Below are 20,436 nucleotides of genomic sequence, written 5' to 3'. Positions count from 1 at the left end.
GTTAGGGGCTATATACATCGTCATGATGATGATTTAATCGCTTGGAGCGATCTACTCCTCCCTCCCCGGCCACTTCAACACTACCTCTTCCTCACCACTCAACACAACCTTGACCCGAACCTTCCTCTCCAAATTCAACGCCAACTCGAACGTCCCCGGGAACAACACCCAATCGCCATCCTCATTCACCCTCGCGAAGCTCCCCACCTCAACGGGAACCCTCAACTCCCTCGTCTCGCCTACCTTCACATCTCCAAGCCGATCCCACCCGACCAGCCACTTCACCGGGTACGGCGCCGGGCCTGCATCAGACGTATTGGCGAACACCATAGCGGTGTAATCCGACTCCACCTTTCCAGTGTTCTTGATATTGGCAGTGAAGTTCAGCACAGGGAGCTGGGTAATTGATGCCAGGTCTTCGTGTGTCTGGGAAAGAATGTCCTGGATATTGAGTTTGATTTCCCTCGTGGTGGTGTTGCTGGATGATTCCGCGAAGGTCGTGTAGAATAATCCGTGGCCGAACTCGTACACTGCTTCGCCGGTGTACCACTTGTATGTCTGGCCGGGGTTATCACCCTCAGGACGGAGATTCATATCCGTCGCGGGGAACTCCTCAGCGTAGCTGGCTGGGTATTGTGTCGTGACTAGTCTGCCCGCGGGGTTCTTCTTTCCCGTGATAATGTCCCTCAGAGCGAAACCGCCGGATTGGCCGGGGTATCCGCCCCAGAGGAGTGCAGAGACGTTCGTGTTGTTCTTGAGGGATGAGGAATCGACCTGTCCGCCGCCCATTTGGAGAACGATGAGCGGCTTGCTTCCGGCCGACGAAGCGAGCTTTTGGATCAAGTCCAGTTGGTTGCCCGGCCATGCGATGCTCTCGCGATCCAGTGCCTCCGCTTCAAGGGTATTGTCGATACCACCGGCGTAGATGATCACGTCGGCGGACTGGGCGGCGGATAAGGCGGCTGCGAAGCCCGAGGTGCTTGTGGAGGAGATACCGGTGCCCTCGGCGAAGTTGACTTTGTATCCGGCTTCTTCGAACGCGGCGCGGGGGCTGATCATGTAGGGAGCGTTGCCGTAGTAGTTGCCCAGGAGTTGGGTGGTGGCGTTGGCCCAAGGACCGATGAGGGCGACGGTGGTGTTGGATGGTGGGTAAGCTTTCTCGGTGAGGGGAAGGACGTTGTTGGAGTTCTTGAGAAGGACAATGCCCTGCGTCGCGGCTTGGTAGGAGATGTTCCATGCGTCCGTCTCGACGACATCGGACCAGGTAAGGTCACGGTAAGGGTTGTTCGCCTTAGTGGTGTTGGAGTCGAAGTATCCGGCCTGCACGAGGGTCGTGTAGAGACGGATCACACCCTTCTCGATATCATCGCGCGAGAGATCTCCCGCAGTGATGGATTCGTTCAGGTGCCATTGGTAGGTGGTACCGCAGTCGATGTCGGTGCCAGCGAGGATGGCCTCGGCGGCAGCGGCAGCCTGGGAGGAGGCGTATCCGTGGGGATTGTAGATGTTGTAGGCGGCATCGCAGTCGCTGGAGACGTAGCCGTGGTCGACGAATCCGAAGGTGTCGCGGAGGAGGGTCTGGAGGAAGTAAGAGTCGGCGCAGGCAGGGACGCCGTTGACGGCGTTGTAGGCACACATGACACTGTGGACTTTCGCGTCGCGGGCGGCGACGTGGAACTGGGGCGTGTAGTATTCGGAGAGGTCTTGCTGGGTGATGTTCATGTCGTTGCCCAGGCGGGAGTGGTTGTGCCAATTCTCGATGTCATAGCCGGCGTAGTGCTTGGCCGTGGCGGCGAGTTTGAGGTTTGAGTCTGGGTCGGGACCCTGGATGCCGGTGATGTATTCGTAGGCGTAGACGGCGGCGAGAGAGACGTCCTCTCCTGGAGTTTCTTGTCCGCGACCCCAGACGGGGTGGCGGAAGGTGTTGATGTTGGGGGCGTAGACGTCGAGGCCGTAGCGGCCGGCGTTGTTAAAGGCGCGGCCTTGGGTGGAGATGATGGAGGCGATTTGGTGGATGAGGGTGCGGTTGAGGGCTGCGGTGGTCAGGATAGGCTGGGGGAATGAGGTGGCCCAGTTGTAGGAGCCCGAGTCGCTGAAGTTGGCACGGTCGAGGCCGTGGAGTGCTTCACTCCATACTTGGTATGCAGGGAGGCCCAGTCGGGAGACCCCGAGGCCGGTGTTGCCAGTGTTCGCGATCAGCTCATCCAGCGTGAAGAGCGAGATGAGCGATGCTGCTCGATCATAGGAATTGGCTGATTCGTCGCAGATGAGGTGGCTGCGCAGGGGGCCATTCTGGCAGTCGGGGAAGCTCAGTGGGATGGTTTCCACGCACAAAGGGTACAAGTCGGGGTTGGCTTCGACGTTGTAATCAACATAGCTGGTGTTGGCCTGGGCAAGAGCTTGGGGAAGAGCCAGAGCCAACAGAGCAGCGGCAGTGGCAGCCACGGGACGAGACATTGAGTGTGCCATGGTTGAGCCGGTCTGTGGGGGGAGAAAAAGATGGTCGGGGACTGAATCTGGGGTAGATTTATAGAGTTATGCGGAGATGCGGAGATGCGCCGGAGAATGGCCGATTGACTTCATCGCGGGGTTTAGCCTGAATGATTTAGCCGGCATTGGGAAGAACTTGGAATGCTTGCATTTAGCAATTAAAACAATACGAACATTGGCATTGTTTAACAACTAGAGATCTGCTCAGGCACCGGGTAAATGAGTCTTTGGTATGGCGTGACATCGCTTGGGAAATATGAAGCCATCCCCGTCCGAAAGGGGTAATCTTCTATTGCAGCACATTCACCGTCTCTCCCCTCAACAACTCGCCCAAAACACCCGCGACATCCTCCACCTCTTCTAAATTCAACACCACCTCCTCGATCTTCTTCTGCCTCTCCTCCGGAATCACCCCCTTCGTCACAGCCCGCCACTTCTCCAGCACCTCCTCATTGGTCACCCCGGGGTGGACTCCCTTGGGCGCCTTCAACAACTTCTCCAGCACCTCCCCATCCTCAAACGTGATCTTGACCCTCTGCGCCCATGTATTATCCAGCTCCTTAGCCTCCCGACACTCCACCAATCCAATCACATCCCACAACTCCTCCCGGTTCAACATGCTTGGCGCAAACTGCCCCGGCACAATCTCCCCATCCACGACCTGCAACGCCACCGCGTACGGTATACTCATCTGCGCCGCTGTGACGGTAGCCGGCTTCTCCGGTGCCCAGCCACCCTTCTTCATCGCAGCCCTCGCCATCTCCGCTTCGATCTTGACGATCTTCTTCCACTCGCCCATCTTCGCAGGATGCTCGGCCTGAAGATCCTTAACACAATCCACTGTACAATGCGTCACCGCGCACAACGCATGCAACTTCTGCTTGATTTTCTTGATCTGCCATACCTCCCCTAATCCCTTACAAATCTCTTCTGGGTGAAACTTGGGCTCAGTCTCCGCCCCGAGCGAGAACATCTTCAAGAATCCACCATACTCGCGGTCAAAGATCTCCTTGATTCCTGTGAATCCCTGCTTTGCCAGGTATGTGGCAAGCACTCCGCTCCGTGATGCAAACCCATGCTGCATGCGCTTTACCATGCTCTCGAACTGCGCGGACATGAGTCCGCAAGCCTGTGTACACGCCATGCCCAGGGCATCTTCGATCTGCGCGGCGGGGAGATTCAACAGCTTGGAGACAGCTGCGGCAGATGCAGCAGGGCCGAAGATGGCACCGGAGTGCCACCCAATGGTAAGCATGTGCGTTCCACCGAGGGCGTAGCCTACACGGGGCCCTGTTTCGCAGCCGGCAACTGTGGCAGTGAGGAAGTCTTTGCCGCTGATAGGGCGAGTCGAGCTGCCATGTTCCTGTTCTGCGGCTGCGAGAATCGCTGGGACGATGACGGACATGTTGTGCAACGGGGCCTCGATGTGGATGTCGTCGAGGTCGAAGCCTTGAATGAAGGTGCTGTTCAGGAGGGCGGCGGCATTGGGAGGAAGGGTCTATCACTTCATTAGTATCCTATCCTATACGTCTATATTCGTGAAGGAGTCTGATTAGAGGAGAAAGAAATACCTCATTCCATCCGATCACGGTACATTTGCCCTCTCCCTCAATGGCAGTGATGGCATCATGGGCCTTGACGGACCAGGGCAGTCGTGCCCCCAGCAGAGCACAGGCCAATCCATCTAGAATGAGGTATTTGGCTCGTTCACGGACTTCGGCGGGAATGGACTCCGGAGTGAGTTCTTCCAGCCAGTTGGAGAGGGTGTGAGTTACGGGAGTGCCGGTGGAAGTGGCGGGGGGAGGTGTGTGAGAGGTCATTGTGGTAGAACTTTATTATGTATTATGCGACTGAAGGACAGGTAAATGATGGGGATAGAAGAGAGGAGTATGATAGCAAGTGAGAAAAATGGCTTGGCGAGGGAAAAGTGGAAGTTTGTCAGTTATAGCCCTATTGGGATATGAATGATTACCCAACAACAAAGAAAAAAGAAAGAATGTAAGAACATAAGGTGATTCTTGGCGAACCCGATCGTCTTCATTTTCTCGATTCGATTCATTTCTGGATCTAACTATCTTTTGGACTATAATCTACTAGGAGTATTTCGGTGCGGAGTTGAGACACGGCGTAGAAATGCCCGGATCGACTGGTCGATGACCCACCATATAAACTATCATTGCATTAGGCCGTGATAGGATATTGATCAAATTAAAACACGTCAATAGTCTACTTGATATGCCAAGTTCAATATTTCTTCTGTAGGATCGACTCGTAATTGTGGGTCTTTTGTTGCTTGTTTGCGGCGTGTCGATCGCTGCCGCCCATTTGCAACTAGTGAAGCTAATTATTATACGAGATAACACTATCAATGCAGACCGCTATCAAGGCGTTTAGGGGATTTAATTAAGGGCGCAGATGTATTTCTTTGGAATTTGTGGAGTCGGACACATAAGAAATGTGATGAGTTATGGCGGTTGTTGATACAGAGATTGTGGAAGACTGTAGAACTCTCAGTATAGGCAACTACCACCCTCATTCATCTGCCACTGGCAAACATGGGCATATAACGCAGAGTTATATACCTTTTTCACAGATACATCCAAAATCTTCTACTCCCTAGCAAATCTTATGTCTCCCCTAACACGCTAAATCTTCAAAACACTCCCCATGTAAATAACACAAGCAATACATGCTAACCCCAACCTCAAACCCACACGACCTAATCAAAACCCCTGCCACAAATATACACCACATCACATTATAACAATCTACTGCTGCCATTGGCAGTAATCACTATTTCCAGCACCTCCATCCACGCAGTCCCAATCACAGCGCTTGACAATACTGACAGATCCATCGGCATTGCAATGCCACAGGTAGAGCATCGGGTGGACAAGGTCCGCATTGAAATCTCCGTATTTTTGCCCAATGGCGGCATTCATCATTTGCACGTACTTGAAGTCTAAGGGTATTCAATGGCGAAAGTCAGAATCCAATGATGAAAAATATATTCGATGATTTTAGGTAAGGTAGAATACTATGGGAGCACACGTACCGATGCTTTTCAGCACAGAGGCACAGTAGTTCAGGCCAGCATTGCAGTTGGCAGCCTGAACAGAGGTGGTAAGGGCCAGGGCACTGGCAACGAGGGTGGAGAGAAGCTTCATGGTTGGCTTTGGTTGGGTGAATACTGGATCTGCTTATGAGGAGGTGTATGATAGTAAGATGAGATGATGGGTTCAGTGATGGAAATCGAGAAGAAAGGAGGGGCTTGACTCTAACTTGAGGTTGCTACTTAGATTGGGACCTTTTAGTACATCAACAGTTGTAGTAACTATCAACCTTTTGATTCCAACGACGGTGATAATCCAACACCGTCGTGAAGTAGTGTGGCGCCTACAATGATAGTGTATGGGTTGCAAGCATGGCACTTGTTTTAAAAGTATTGGCCACTGAGGACACTCCATGGTGACCTTTGAGGTGCACGCGATCCACAGATTGGACTGAGAAAAGCATGCATAGGTTGAAAAAGTGGTCTCGGAACTAACCTCCGCTGGACGTGTGCAGCCACGGGATTGGATGGTTGGCTCCGGTCTAATGGATTAGTCTCTCTAGCAAGAGTTGACAGAGAATGCAAAAACTAGATAAATTGGACATTGGACCAAATCGATCGGTATCTCCGGCCTCAGCCCCGAATTCTAGCTGAACTCTGGATAGATGATAAGAATTGGAGTAACTATTTTCTTGAGCCGCCCCACGTTCAGTACACCTATGCTACTGTTATATGACCACTTGAAGTTACTACTAAAAATATATACTAGCAATTATTCTTCATAATAAGTTTTTACTTTTTAGGATGACTGTTGGAGAGCATTAGTAGTTATAGGCTAGTACTCCTGATTGACTACTACGGTCATACTAGGTTATGTTTCTAATATGTTCTTGGATCTTATACAATAAGCTGTTACCATCTATCATCAAGCGAATTTCTAGGATTCTATTTACAGCCTCTAAATACCACAAGTCAATTGTCATTGTGATAATTATTGCAGGTACCCTATTTTTACAACGAGTACGCTTCACTGTATGACACAAGAAACATTGTAGATGACAATCAAGAACTATTGTTGAAATATATTAACTAAAGAATATAGCGCAAACTATGGAGTAACCAAGACCCAGGCCCGAAAACAATAGACTCCTATGATGACCCATTCTGTACAATTCCATCCTTAAACCCCTATTTCTAGTTCGGCACGTACACCTGCAGTGGCCGCCACAAATCCGGTGCGCGTTCTACATTCGTTAGTTTCTCTTCTTCGCAAGAAGGGAAGTGACGAAAACTTACCAGTCTGCTCCTTCCAGTGTGCCATCACACCCGACACCCGTGCAGTAGCTGCCAGCACCGTCGCAAATTGCGAGTCAATACCCCTGCATGGATTAGTAGACATCCTCTTCGAATATATGGGGAATACTTACAGTGCCGTGTACACGAAACTTCCGTACAAGTCCGCATTTGCCTGCAGGTTGCGCTTGACAAAGTACTCGTGTGTGCTCGCAATCCGATCGATCTCCATGGCCACCTGGAGCACAGGGTCCATCTCCCGGATGTCGCGATCCCGTGTCAGTTCGTCCAGCATCTCGCGCACGTACTTCGCCCTAGGGTCCACCTGCTTGTAGATCCGATGGCCGTATCCGGATAACCGGCACTCCTTGTTGATCACCTTCTCGATCAACTTTGGCACATTCTCCGGTCCACCAATCTCCCGCATTCCTCGGTATGCCGCGTCGATGGCACCTCCGTGCAATAGTCCGTAGCCAGACATGCAGCATGCAGCCATCGCCGAAAGTGGGTCGGCCAGGGAAGACGAGACGTGAAGGAAAGCCGATGTCGAGTTGGTCATCTCATGATCCGCATACAGCGACCACGCCTTCGTCAAGATCTCCGCTGCCTTCTCCCGTGTGATTGCCGCGTTGTTATCCACATACCGGCCCATCCAAAGGATGTTCTCGATGTAGCTCAGGTTCGGGTCGGCTGCGCGGAGCTCCTCTCCCTTCATGTGGCAGTGAGCTATCGACCCGGCTATCGCCGTGACAGCTAGCGTGCGGATGATCTGCTCATCGACCATTTCTGGGCGTCGGTTGTACAGGTTGGCACCTGCATGGGCGGGGATGAGCTCGGGTTGATCTGCCAGATAGCCCGTCAAGACCGCGCAGAGAATGACCATAGGAGGAGTGTTGCGTCTGCTTCAAGGTTAGCAGCATGCATAGCGAAGATAAGGGGCGGACTTACGGGAAAGTGGCCACAAGCTGCTTTACGTTCTCGGGCACCACCATCATCGCCTCGGCAATTCGCCGCTGGAAGCGCAGACGCTCCTCGGGTGTGGGTAGCGAGCCCCAGATGAGAAGGTGGGTAATCTCCTCGTAGCTCTTTCCGATGAGCGATGCCAGGGGGTGGCCCCGGTACAGAATGACGCCCTCGTTGCCATTGCTACCTCAGTTAGTAAGACAAAGATGACCAGGGGACAAAAGGTAAGCATACATGTAGGTGATGCTGGACATCTTGACGGCTGTGTTGCGGTACCCCGGATCAATCAACCGGAGTCCATCCTCGAATTGCTGTCGCGGGCTCTTTCCTGCACGGTCGACGCAGATCTGACGGAATCCCATGGCCGGTACTGAGTTGCGCACGATGGGAATCGTATACTTCGATCCCGTCCGGTTATCCCGCACTGTCAATGTGCCTTCACGCTCACCAGGCAGCTCCTGCTCTAGTAGGGCATTGATGTAGTTGCCTTGCAAGGGCAGCAGGCTCTTGCCTGCATCGAAGAGGCGGCCCAGCCAAGATGCCAGTGTGTATGCCATGATGTAGAAGGGGATGCGATGAGTCTGCGAAGGATTGTCGCTGCTGCTGTCCTGATTCTGTTGGGATTTGTCTGGCTTTGAAGCACATATTTGTACCTCGTCTGGCGTGGCAGCAGCCATCTGTCCGAGACCATCCAGTCTCGGACGGAATAGTTCAAAAGGACGAATGGATACGCCGAGATAGTCTGTCAAGCTTTGGTCCATCGACTAGTGACAGCCCGCAGAGACTATCACCGGCGATCTAAAGGCATCTGGCTGACACGGTCTGCCCGACGGAGCATAAAAGGGCGGTTCCCTTTGCGGTCTGTTTCGTTCGCCATCACTCTCGTCGCTTTCTGAGCCAATCCAAACATTTCTTCCGAATCCTATCTACTCCAAAGTCTTTCCGTGCACACTCCGAAAACCATGTCTTCCACTTCCGATCGACAGTATGACGAAATGATAACTCGCCTAGTCGAGTATGTCTACCACTACGAAGTAACAAGCGACCTCGCTATCCTGCGGGCCCGCTATGCTCTCATGGATGCTCTTGGTTGCGCTCTGGAGACTCTTCAACAAAGCCCCGAGTGTCGCGCTCTGATCGGCCCATACACACCAGGTCTGGTCGCTCCTTATGGGTTCAAGCTGCCGGGCACCTGCCACCAGCTCGATCCAGTCAAGGGTGCCTTTGACATGGCAACCTTGATTCGCTTTCTGGATCACAATGATGCATACCCTGGTGCCGAATGGGGCCACCCATCTGGTAAGGCCCGTCTGCGGGATCTGCGCTCCCAGAAGCTTGGTTGGATATAGGGCTAACCGATCGACGAACAGATAACCTGGGCGCCATCCTGGCGGTCACAGATTGGCTCAGCCGTACAGGCGCCACCAGCCAGCCACTGACCGTCCGGACGGTTCTGATCGCGATGATCAAAGCCTACGAGATTCAAGGCTGCTACCAGGTCCGCAATGCCTTCAACAAGGTGGGGCTGGATCATACGCTACTTGTGAAGATCGCCTCCACAGCTGTTGTCGCTTGGCTGATGGGTCTGACGGAGAAACAAGCCGCCGTCGCTCTCTCCCATGCGTGGGCTGATGGCCACCCTCTGCGCATCTTCCGTCAAAGTCCCAATGCGGGGCCACGCAAGGGCTGGGCCGCTGGAGACGCCGCCATGCGTGCTGTACACTTGTGCCTACTAGCTCGCGCCGGCCAGCCAGGCATCCCTAGCGCGCTAACTGAGCCAGAATGGGGTTTTCTGGCTGTCAGCTTTGGGGGTAAGGAGCTGCAGCTGCCACGACCCTTCAAGACACGGGTGATGGAGGAAGTGTTCTTCAAACTCATCACTGCAGAGGGCCACGGCATCTCCGCAGTTCAGGCAGCCATGTCGCTGGCCGAGACCATGGCCAGCAGGGGGATCGATCCCGCTACTGAAATCAGTCGCATAGATATCCGTACGCATGAAGCGGCTGTCCGCATCATCGACAAGCAAGGCCCGCTCACCAATGCGGCCGACCGCGATCACTGCATGCGGTACATGGTGTCGGTGGTGCTGTTGAAGAACGCGATCATCGAAGCAGACGACTACCACGATTCGAGCGTGTGGGCCCATGACCCGCGTGTTGAGGCCCTTCGCCAGCGGATCCATATGGCCGAAGACCCGCAGTTCACCTACGGCTACCACCACAAAAAGGCGGCGGCCAGCGGACTCACCGTCTTTCTGACCAACGGGGAGCAATTAGACGAGGTAGTCGTCGAATACCCGATCGGGCATCCGATGCACGAAGATACTTTGCCCAAGGTGCGTGCCAAATTTGAGCGAAACATGGAGGGCCTGTTCACGGCGGAGGAGACAAGCCGGGTGATCGACGCGATCCATCAGGACAAACTTCCGGTGCATCGATTGGTCGACCTGCTGGGCCGATGATCGCTATTGAAACTAAATAGTATGGGAACTGGTGGATATTGAACAGGAGCTTGACGAGCTTGGCGGATCTTCGCTGCTGGAATCATTGGCATGATAGTGCATATAGTTTGAAACCGGTCGGAAATAGACTCGTACAATCAATTTAATTAGCATAACTCAGTAATTTGATGTGTTGTGATTCTGATCCTGTATGATAAAACTGTCATAGCAATGAGACCCCTGCAATTTGCTTCTTCAAGTACAGTCTCTTGCTGCCGATTGGGTAAAGTTCCGTAAAAGAAAAGAAACGTAGCATTTGCACTATTGAGCACCAGCTGCCGCCTATTGGTCTTTTCCAGAATGTCAACGTGTTGATACTATACTATTCTTCGGCAACGTTAACCCAGTGGGGAATCAGGCTGTTCTTGCGTTATTGTATGCCACCCACAGTAGTCTGCAAGCCAGGGACTCCCCTTTCACGACCCGAATTACCATAAACAGCCGGAAAACGGTTCCAAAACGCGTAATAGGAGGCCCAAGCTCAATAATATAAGCCGGTGCTGCCGATGAGCGCGGCGATTTCCTAATTTTCCTGGCGTTATCGCCCTACTTGCATTGCGACGCCTCTCGTCGTGATCCTTCTGCAGTCGGTCGATCACTGCTGTAAGCTATGAGCTTCGATAAATGAAGGCGCGGGCTAAATCCACGCCGAAAAATACTCCGCAAGAAGGCCTGCAAGGCAGTGGAGGTGAGTAGAACCCAATAAGTCAATAGCGGGAAATTCGGAAAAGTAGTGAGGGTCTCTAAATCACATAGTCATGATGCTCCCTCTACTTGTGGCACCGATTCTTTGCTCTTGGTTTTGCTTTTCTTTTTGGTTCGTCACATGCATTTTGAATACTGACAGCGCGCTTCCCCTTTTCTTTTGCTGCAGTGATTGGAAACTTCGCCTTGCCGTTACACTGTAGGCCCGGTTCCCCTTGCAGGACAGCACATCTGACAGGTATCAGACCCTCACAGGTGCCTTCCACCACCGCAGGTGAGCCATCTAGACCCTGGGCTAAGCCCCGACGCTCTCCGCAAGACGGTCGCCACCACGCTCGAGCGCCGTCTGCTGAACTATATGCAACTTCGCTTTCGTAATATTGGATACTCTTCCGAATCTGGCATTCTGTGGTGAAGTGCTGCGTGGGCATCGCCACCGATGGGAAGCAGTGGGAAAAGTCGCGAGTGCTGCTCAAACCCACCTCCACGCTCTGCTACATCGCTGACCTTGAATTTTTGAGCGGCATGTCCGTAAGTCAGGAGATAGTAGGACAGTTGGGTGTACTGTCTATCCGATCTGCAACCCCAATAGTTGATCTGGAATAGGTCCCCCCTCCTTTTCTCTCTCTCTCCCTTTCTTTCTTGAATTTTTTTCTTTTCCGCGCCTGAAACACCTTGTAGATGATAGCATTGCTAATAGTGCAAACTATTGACTCAGCGATCGACTTCCTTGAAGTTAAAGCGTTCAAAGTGGACGGTCACGAGTTGCCAGAGTTCTCCCGTGACTATCACATAGCCCAAAATGGCGTTATTGCTTGCGCACAATGGGGTTTGTCCATTTCCCTGCAGCCCATTTCCAAACGTAGTTTCAACCGAGCTGCTGCTGGGACTAGGGTCTTTGTAAAGTGTAGACAGTAGTGCGAGTGAGTCCGTGCGAGCGCGTAACATCCCTTATGCGAAAAGGCTTAGACTCTGAGCTGCTTCTCTCCCAGGTGGTCGAACTCATTAGCGACGCGACCGGAACTATTGCTGAGTGTGTTCCTTGCTGGCTGTGACACCACTGCTGGGCTTCTGTCTATTCTGTTCCACGTCGTCGCTCGCCGTCCAGATGACCAGGCCGAGGTGCGCACAGATGTATCCAGTTGGAGCAGGCAGCCATCAATTCGGGAATACATATCGACGGTTGTCAGTGAGAGTGTTCTTCCTACCAGTCCTTCATTCCCATATTCGACCTGTCCCGACGAATCCTGTACAGCTCTTTGTCAATACCCCATTCTCATTTGTAATTTGCGTAGGGCCGTCGATAACACTGTGCTTCCGAAAGGCAGGCCAGATGGGCAACCACCACCTCTCAGGAATTGAGTAACACTTCCAATGTGCGTAGCTTCTATGGGAGACGGATTGCTACGGCCCTGAGGGACCAGCTCGGACCAGGACGATCATGAAAGACGTTGCGATCTGGGTCGAATGTATCTGCCACAGCACCGGTTGTCTGGTGCAGCGATTTGAGCGGCGCGGGTGGGCATATATAAACTAGTGACATGAGGAGTATTTGACCATCATATTGGGGAAACGGCACGGACGCTGGTAGGATGTTCTGCTGCCTAGTAAATGTAGTAGAAGGATCAGCTCATGCCATAAATATATGACTTAGTATTCAAGAGCACCGCCCGAGTAGTTATATATATTGTACCAGCATACCTCTTGACATACAACAAAGCAAAGACAAGTCAACGGCAACTGGTTGGTAGTACTTGGCCACGATAGGAACGAGGAACTGAGAAAGGAGGAAGGAAGAACGGCGAGTCCAATAATGAGATTGACTGCACCTGACACGCTCGGCTGAGCCCGGCACCTCAACACGAACAGTGATATGGTTACTGATAATCTGATACAGCACAAAACTGTTGGGAATAGCTGTTGAGCGTGATCTGCGGGGGGGCTTTGATAGTTATGTATTCAGCCCGGGCCACTCTTTCGAAACAGAAAGAAGGGTCACCAGACTGGTCTGCATGTATTCGGCCTAACTATATACACTTGTCCGAGACTACCTAACATCAATGTCATTGTGCACTAGGCTTGGAGGCTTTGGTCCCACCCGTTTTCACTTCCTTCTCGAGCAAGTCCAAGGCAGATGCATAGCGTGCCTTGACCTCCTTCATAATGTCCAATTTGAATTGCACCTTTCCTACCTTGGTCGATCGAGTGATCTTCCCATCCGACCCCTTGGCGATCTGGCTTGCGAACCACTTGCCCTCTCGGTGTGCCACAAGCGTCCACGCCGATCCTTCCTGGCCAGCACGAGCTGTACGACCGACCCGGTGCACGTAGGTAGTGATGCTAGCTGGCACATCGTAGTTGACAACATGTGTCAGTGACCGTAGGTCCAGACCACGCGAGGCCCGATCCGTTGCAATAATCACAGATATCTTGCCCCGGCGGTAAGCTGTGAGAGTCTTGCGTGAAGCAGACGACTTGTTCGATTTAATAATCGTGCCAATGCGGTCGGAGAGGGAGGGTTCGAGGAGTGCCAACAGTCGAGCCAGTCGTGATGCGGATTCAGACGATTTAGTGAAGACCAAAACTGTGGTCTGCGATGGCCTTTGTCGGTCCGGCTTCTCGTCTTCTGATTCAGAGTCGCTGTCGGATGACTCTGACTCGTCGCTCGACTCGTCCTCCGAGGTATCCTCGGAGTCTGAAGACGATTCAGAACTGGTATCAGAGTCCGAGTCCGAGTCTGAGTCGGAATCTGAATCATCAGAGCTAGACACGTCCGACGCGTCATCGGAATCTGATCCAGAGCTTGACTCGTCGGAATCCGAATCATCAGAGTCAGAAGTGTCGTGCACAGAAGGCTTGACACTCTTAGTCTCAATCTTGATGTGGGACAGCAGGAGGCGCAGGAGATACAGCGGCTTCTGCGACCCATCTCCAACCGATACGGTATGCTCCTTCAGGGTAGGCGGGAGCGTAAACTGTTCGTCTGAAGGTGCAATGCCACCGCTCTCATCATCCGTTGCGGCGGCATCCGCGCCGATGACAACTAACTTGGGGTTGGCAAGACGTAGAGAGTTAAGCTTCGTCACATCTCTAGTCATGGTGGCACTCAAAACGATTTTCCGTGGCTCCTTGCTCTGGATCGGCAAGCCAAGCCCGGACAGAAAGTTCCCGCTAAAACCGAATGCACCAGGGGCTTTCCTGGCGTCCAGGGAGGTCATCACGACGTCCACCCATTCCTGGAAACTTTCATTCAGTAGTCGATCTGCCTCATCAATGACGAGCCATTCGAGATTCTTCAAGGTGAACCCCTTGGTATAACGAAGATGGTCGACCAGACGACCGGGAGTACAGATCAAGATGTCGACATTAGGTTCTGGCCGGTGAACGTAGCCTGGCAGAGACTCACTTAGATCACCGGCTTCTGAGATGTAGTCCTGCAAATTGAAGTTCGTCCAGTCATCGCCTGTCAGTTGCACGTTTTGACGAAGCTTGAATGTCGCAGGGCCATAGACCTGATCGACGCGCATCAACGACCGCTGCTCGTCTTTGATCGCAACGTTTCCAACTGCAGACGCGACGCGGAGGCCGGATCCAGCGGCACAGAGCTCACAGGCTTCTCTGGCCTGCTTCACCAGCTCCCGAGTAGGCACCACGATGAGTCCTCGTAACCTAGGCGCAGGAAGCGGCTTCAACGCTGTGACCAATGGTAGGACGTAGGACAAAGTTTTTCCTGAACCAGTGGCGGCGGAGATGCAAAGGTCTCCCGGATGGTTCGTTGGTCCTTGCAGCAGGAGAGGCATGACGGTTGACTGCACGGCAAATGCTTCATGGTAGCCATTGTCTTCCAGAACTCGGAGAAGGCTAGAGTCGATTCCCAAATCGGCGAATTTGCGTCGTTCCTGAGCGGATGCACGGAAGGGATTGGCCAGCCATGGCGGCAACGAAGAGTAGGTTGGCATTTCATCCTGCTCAGGCGCTGCTTCTGGTTGTGGTAACGGCTCCAGACCTTGTGCTACGACCGGCTCTGCTGTCGTTAGCTCAGTGGAATCTTCATCCTTCATGCTTTCTTTTGTCTTTTCCAGCTCCCGCGCTTTCTTCGACCTCTCAAACTTGGACAAGATGCCGGCGAATTTGTTCTTCGTAGGTTTGTCGTCGTCACCCTCTGTCGTTGCAGGGTCAGAAGTCTTTCGGCTTTTCTTCGTCCCTTTAGCTTCTTCCTCTTTGGCCTCTTCAATGTCGTCCGCATCCTTCATATTGACATCTTCCTCAGCTGTATCGCTAATTGTTCCGCTTTTCCGTTTTCCATCCTTCGACTTCTTCTTCTTTTTCTTAGTGAGGCTGTCGTCTTGGTTTGAAGTAGTCGTTTGGCCGCCGACCGGCGAGACAGCACTCTCTTTCTGGGGCGATGTCTCTTGAACAGCACTTCGGCTTGCAGCTTCTGAATGCTTTTTCTTCTTCCGGCTTTCCTTGACTGGGGTATCGTTGGATGGAGAACCCTGACTCTTCTTGGATTTCTTCGTCGGGGTGGGAGTGGATATAGCGGTGGCGGAGCCATCGAGATCTCTCTTTCTCTTGTGAGACTTCTTGGCGCTCGACGGAGTTCCTGAGCTTATGCGGGCAGGATCGTGAGATGCGGAGCGATCACCGGCCATGATCGCGGCGGTAGCGCAGGGTCAGCGCGAGGTTGACAAGGGAAAGGGGAATGTAGCACTGGGTCGGTGTTGCCAGAGCAGCTCCGAAGATTAAACATCAATATTTCTTTTCCAGCGGGGAATCGTTTCCCGGCAGAACCTCCCCACCGCCCCCACCGCCGCCCGGGTCTGGACCAATCCGGGCTTCATCGCGTCTCTCCATCGCCGCAGCTTCGATCGACGGCCATCTGCTCATCCCCTGACGCTGGTCTGGTCCTAACATGGATATGCTGGAAACGGCCCTCTCAAGGCCATTTTTGAAAGTGTCATTTGGGTAGCTCAGAGGCTACCGACTGCCATTATGACATACAACATTGCGTGAGTGTCTACTTGCGTTTCGAGCGATCTATCAAGGTTGGCCTACTAATCACCGGTCCACAGTATGGTCAGTGACTTTTTCTTCCCCCAGCCAGGTCAGTTGGTCTCTCATTCTGTTGTTCCTCTGACGATCAGCTACTGATGAGCCCAGGCGGAATTGAAAGTCACATTTATCAGCTATCGACCGTAAGATTACCAGACCTCGTTCGCTCCAGCCAACGCTTATCGCTCTATAGAAGCTTATCGATCGCGGCCATAAAGTCATCATCATAACCCATGCCTACAAGGGACGAACCGGCGTTCGCTACCTCACCAATGGGCTCAAAGTATACCATGTCCCCTTCTTCGTGATCTATCGGGAGTCGACCATGCCGACGGTCTTCTCGTTCTTCCCTATCTTCCGAAATATTGTGATTCGTGAGCAGATTCAGATTGTACATGGCCATGCAAGCTTGAGCAGCTTCTGTCACGAAGCTATTCTTCATGCACGGACAATGGGCCTCCGGACAGTTTTTACCGACCATTCGCTGTTTGGGTTTGCAGATGCGGCGTCAATTCTCACCAACAAGCTGCTCAAGTTCATCTTGAGTGACGTAGACCATGTTATTTGTGTCAGTCATACATGGTACGTCAATCGCATGATTATGCTCAACTTATATTAACTTTAGGGGATAGCAAGGAGAACACGGTCCTTCGAGCCTCGCTAGACCCGTTGATGGTGTCTGTCATTCCCAATGCGGTGGTTGCAGAGAACTTCCGACCCCCAGAGCCACGGCCAATAGCGCGACCCATGGAGCCCAACGATATTATCACGATTGTTGTCATATCCCGTCTTTTCTACAATAAAGGAACCGATCTCCTTATTGCCGCCATTCCCCGGATACTTGCGTCCCATCCGAATGTACGATTCATCATTGCCGGATCAGGGCCCAAGGCGATCGATCTCGAACAGATGCTAGAAAGGAATGTTCTCCAGGACAAGGTTGAAATGCTTGGCTCGGTGCGACACGAAGAGGTTCGTGACGTGATGATCCGGGGACACATCTATCTACATCCGAGTTTGACTGAAGCGTTCGGTACTGTCCTTGTGGAAGCTGCAAGCTGTGGTCTATACGTGGTGTGCACACGCGTTGGTGGCATTCCCGAGGTGCTCCCCCAACACATGACAACTTTTGCGAAACCGGAGGAGGATGATATCGTGCTTGCCACTGGAAAAGCCATCGCCGCATTGCGTTCGAACAAAGTCCGCACGGATCGATTCCACGACCAGGTCAAGATGATGTATTCTTGGACGGACGTAGCCGAACGTACGGAACGTGTCTACAAAGGCATCTCCGGGGACATTAGCCCCGAGGAATTCTACGGCTACTATCCCGGACAGGGATGGGAGGCCGGTCGGGACCGGGTGCGAAGCTTTGCCCTTATTGACCGTTTGAAACGGTACTACGGATGCGGAGTGTGGGCAGGCAAGCTGTTCTGTCTTTGCGTGGTGATCGACTTCTTACTCTATGTTTTCTTGGAGATGTGGTTTCCCCGTGCAAACATTGACATTGCGCGCAGCTGGCCTAAGAAGATAAACCAAAAAGAGAACAAACGGCCAGGGTCTACGTATAAAGGCGACCGTCTGGGGCCTGCATCATAACATGATCCCGACTGCACCTACAATTTCTTCAACACCATGATCAGGCCAAGCTCTTCTCGACTTGCAATTTTGATTCGCTTATGATACAGACACAGCAAGATACCCATACCGATAGACGCAGGAATATTTTGTTCATTAATACATTGCCGTTAAAATACTTCCTTTCTAAGCATGTTCACTTCAAATCCATTTAAGGTCCAGCCTGTGGTGACGCTCAATGCTTATGCGGGTTGTCCCTCTTAGTCGAAGGCTCATACCTCCACTCAGCGGCCGCCGTCTCTGCCGACTCCGGCACGCGATCCTCTGCAGCCAATGCACCCTTATCACCGCGCTGACCAGGGCGCGCCTCATCGCGCTCCAGTCCACGCTGGCTCGGCATCTCTCTCTCAAAGGTAATTCCCCGACTAGCTCCAACTTGTTCCAAGCCCGCACTCTGGCCCTTGCGTCCATGCTGTCCATCATGACGAAGCTCGTTGCTGGTCTGTCCCGAAATAGGCTGGCCCATACCCCGGTGCACGTCCTGCGATGTAGCGCCCATCAAGGTATCGCTAGCGTTGGTCTTGACAGATTCCTTGCCATGGCTGCGCTCGACATTAGGGTTGAGTGCCTGGCCACCAACCTCGCCGATGGGATTAGGCTGGTAGGAGCTGCTGGCGGGCGCGGTACCGGGGGGATGGCTCTCAGCGCGAAATTCGGGGACGAAGTCGCTAGGAGCGACCTTTCTTCCTACTTGGTGCTGTTATTTGTCAATACAACTTGCGTCATCGGACACCATTCAAATGAAATACATACACCGCCATGCTCAAGAGGACCCGTAGGTTTCACCGAAGGGTGAAATTCACCCTGCTTGTTCGTAGCGACGGAGTCGGGGTTGTTGAAGTGGCTCATGATGGAAGGATGTGTGCGGAAATTATTGTTTGGTGAAAATCAGGATAATATTGTCAAGTAAACACTCTTACAATTGATGCTGAACAGAAAATGAAGCAGACAGTAACCGAACAGCTATATATACAAGCTGAACCGTCTGGGATGGTAGTTTAGGGCTTCACGGGAATGACGTCAAGGTGACCGGCGTTGACTTCATGGCTTGCATGCTTTTCCATCACTTCACTTTCATCGAACCACTGCTTTGACTGGGATAAACGTCATGCACTGGCATCGAGAATGTTCAGTGCGTCCAATCAGTCCGGTTTTCGGTCGCGTGCTTCCATGGATGTGGTGTAACTCTGCAGTATCTGGTACGGGATGATTAGGGATGTCTCCGTCAGATGCCGATGCATGGAATTGGCAATTTGTTTTGATCTAGGCCATGAAGATGATAATTATGATGTAGTAGGTGTTTACAGTGTTTTGTGGTGTATTGTGCTGTGGTCATTGCTGGATGTAGATATGGCTGTCTACATGGTTGAGGTACAACATGCGCTAGGTATGACAGTTACAGCGAAAGCCAATTGAACAAGAACCAAGTTGATGAAAAACAAATGCAATTAAGGTATCTTCCCGATCACATAACCTCTTAACGCCAAACTCAAGCCCGAATAACACGATATAAGAACAAGAAAAGAATCGGAATTCTTCGCAACAGACCATCCCATCCCCAAGTCTATCACTTCATTAACGGTGGACGTCCCTCTTTATTCCACTTGACTCGCGTCTGCACCCATTCCACCGCTTCTTGCACGCCTGACCCCATCAACGCGCTGACCGGTAACACACGACTATCCCTCACCCCGGCCCCAGACTCTCCCTCAAAGACCTTGCGCACAAACCCCTCCTTGATACGAACAACCTCCACCGAGTCCTCCCGATCTTGCTTGTTGGCGAGAACGAGAATCGGTACACCCGCCACATCCGCATGCTGTAGAACCGATTCCAGTACTTGCCGGCACTCGTCGAGCCGACCGAAATCGCTCCCGGGCGCATTGATCCCGACCATTTCCTCCGTAAATGCGCCTGAGTGGCCTCCTGACGGACCGGACGCAGAGCTAGGTCGTCGACTCGGAAGCCGGGTGATGTCTGGGTCTTGACCGACGTCGGCACTGTCGACGACGAAGATAATGGCATGGCAGCTGGTGTAGTAGCTTTGCCAGAGGTTCCGCATGGATATTTGTCCCCCCACATCCCAGATCTTCAGATACATGTCCGGTAAGGAGATGGTCGCGACGTTTTGGCCGACGGTGGGCACGGTTTTGCCGGGGTTAGGGGCGGGGGCGCCATCTGGTCGGGGTTGATAGAGGGCTTTGATTTGCGACAGGAGGGTAGTTTTTCCGGCGTTATCGAGGCCAAGGAGGAGTACGGAGTATTCTATTACCGTGATATTAGCGCGCGAGGATGGGATTATGACAAAGACATCGACTCACCCTCCTTGCTAGTAGCGTACATATACAGGGACTTGGCCAGATGATACATGATTGCGGAGAGGGACGGTCTGCGGAGACTAGACCAGATAACCTCCGGCGGAGGCAGCCTCGGAATTCCAATTAGAACCGGCGGGACGACAGCTCAGGTAACAGAATCATGGCAGCAGCAGAAGGCTGGATTCTTGTAATATTCCACCTGCTGCTTGATTTGTCTCTTGCGCTTCGATACATACGGAGGACGCTGGGCCAGCGCCGATGGCGATAGATTGATTGCCTGGGGGTTCCACGCGTCAGCCGTGTCTCGAACAGGAAGGTAGGGTATAGGGTAGATACGATGCAGACCCCGAGCCCTACCTTCCGGAATAGGAAGACCCCGCAACGTCAAAGTCATGCATTGTCGATCTCTTGATTTATTGGGAATA

General features: G+C 52.6%; 9 protein-coding genes across 9 annotated transcripts; 2 read left to right on the top strand and 7 right to left on the bottom strand.

Annotated features, from left to right (window-relative positions):
• Positions 1 to 51: 51 nt before the first annotated feature.
• On the bottom strand, positions 52 to 2,469 carry xlnD (beta-xylosidase XylA; the record flags this gene model as incomplete). Its single annotated transcript, XM_035500892.1, has 1 exon — positions 52 to 2,469. One exon carries the CDS (start codon positions 2,467 to 2,469, stop codon positions 52 to 54), a length of 2,418 nt encoding a protein of 805 aa, XP_035356785.1.
• A 310-nt stretch (positions 2,470 to 2,779) lies between these two features.
• Positions 2,780 to 4,310, bottom strand: AtWU_05781 (MmgE/PrpD family protein; the record flags this gene model as incomplete). The annotated part of the gene is made up of 2 exons (XM_035500891.1): positions 2,780 to 3,988; positions 4,062 to 4,310. The coding sequence occupies 2 exons, from the start codon at positions 4,308 to 4,310 to the stop codon at positions 2,780 to 2,782; spliced, it is 1,458 nt and encodes a 485-aa protein (XP_035356784.1).
• Positions 4,311 to 5,258: 948 nt separating this feature from the next.
• AtWU_05780 (uncharacterized protein) lies at positions 5,259 to 5,657 on the bottom strand (the record flags this gene model as incomplete). The annotated part of the gene is made up of 2 exons (XM_035500890.1): positions 5,259 to 5,452; positions 5,546 to 5,657. The coding sequence occupies 2 exons, from the start codon at positions 5,655 to 5,657 to the stop codon at positions 5,259 to 5,261; spliced, it is 306 nt and encodes a 101-aa protein (XP_035356783.1).
• A 1,079-nt stretch (positions 5,658 to 6,736) lies between these two features.
• On the bottom strand, positions 6,737 to 8,475 carry AtWU_05779 (citrate synthase; the record flags this gene model as incomplete). Its single annotated transcript, XM_035500889.1, has 5 exons — positions 6,737 to 6,786; positions 6,839 to 6,921; positions 6,970 to 7,734; positions 7,784 to 7,981; positions 8,033 to 8,475. The coding sequence occupies 5 exons, from the start codon at positions 8,473 to 8,475 to the stop codon at positions 6,737 to 6,739; spliced, it is 1,539 nt and encodes a 512-aa protein (XP_035356782.1).
• Positions 8,476 to 8,760: 285 nt separating this feature from the next.
• AtWU_05778 (2-methylcitrate dehydratase) lies at positions 8,761 to 10,259 on the top strand (the record flags this gene model as incomplete). Its single annotated transcript, XM_035500888.1, has 2 exons — positions 8,761 to 9,097; positions 9,169 to 10,259. 2 exons carry the CDS (start codon positions 8,761 to 8,763, stop codon positions 10,257 to 10,259), a joined length of 1,428 nt encoding a protein of 475 aa, XP_035356781.1.
• A 2,807-nt stretch (positions 10,260 to 13,066) lies between these two features.
• AtWU_05777 (putative ATP-dependent RNA helicase DBP6) lies at positions 13,067 to 15,655 on the bottom strand (the record flags this gene model as incomplete). The annotated part of the gene is made up of 1 exon (XM_035500887.1): positions 13,067 to 15,655. The coding sequence occupies one exon, from the start codon at positions 15,653 to 15,655 to the stop codon at positions 13,067 to 13,069; it is 2,589 nt and encodes an 862-aa protein (XP_035356780.1).
• A 340-nt stretch (positions 15,656 to 15,995) lies between these two features.
• AtWU_05776 (phosphatidylinositol N-acetylglucosaminyltransferase subunit A/GPI3) lies at positions 15,996 to 17,654 on the top strand (the record flags this gene model as incomplete). Its single annotated transcript, XM_035500886.1, has 5 exons — positions 15,996 to 16,012; positions 16,076 to 16,107; positions 16,164 to 16,198; positions 16,249 to 16,637; positions 16,688 to 17,654. 5 exons carry the CDS (start codon positions 15,996 to 15,998, stop codon positions 17,652 to 17,654), a joined length of 1,440 nt encoding a protein of 479 aa, XP_035356779.1.
• A 214-nt stretch (positions 17,655 to 17,868) lies between these two features.
• Positions 17,869 to 18,542, bottom strand: AtWU_05775 (uncharacterized protein; the record flags this gene model as incomplete). Its single annotated transcript, XM_035500885.1, has 2 exons — positions 17,869 to 18,390; positions 18,447 to 18,542. The coding sequence occupies 2 exons, from the start codon at positions 18,540 to 18,542 to the stop codon at positions 17,869 to 17,871; spliced, it is 618 nt and encodes a 205-aa protein (XP_035356778.1).
• A 718-nt stretch (positions 18,543 to 19,260) lies between these two features.
• Positions 19,261 to 20,063, bottom strand: AtWU_05774 (ADP-ribosylation factor family protein; the record flags this gene model as incomplete). The annotated part of the gene is made up of 2 exons (XM_035500884.1): positions 19,261 to 19,958; positions 20,015 to 20,063. The coding sequence occupies 2 exons, from the start codon at positions 20,061 to 20,063 to the stop codon at positions 19,261 to 19,263; spliced, it is 747 nt and encodes a 248-aa protein (XP_035356777.1).
• Positions 20,064 to 20,436: the final 373 nt, after the last annotated feature.

Source organism: Aspergillus tubingensis, assembly GCF_013340325.1.
Source record: "Aspergillus tubingensis WU-2223L DNA, scaffold_7, whole genome shotgun sequence".
Classification (NCBI taxonomy): Eukaryota; Fungi; Ascomycota; class Eurotiomycetes; order Eurotiales; family Aspergillaceae; genus Aspergillus; species Aspergillus tubingensis.
Note: the sequence above shows the minus strand (reverse complement) of the source record. Positions and strands in the feature narration are given on the sequence as shown.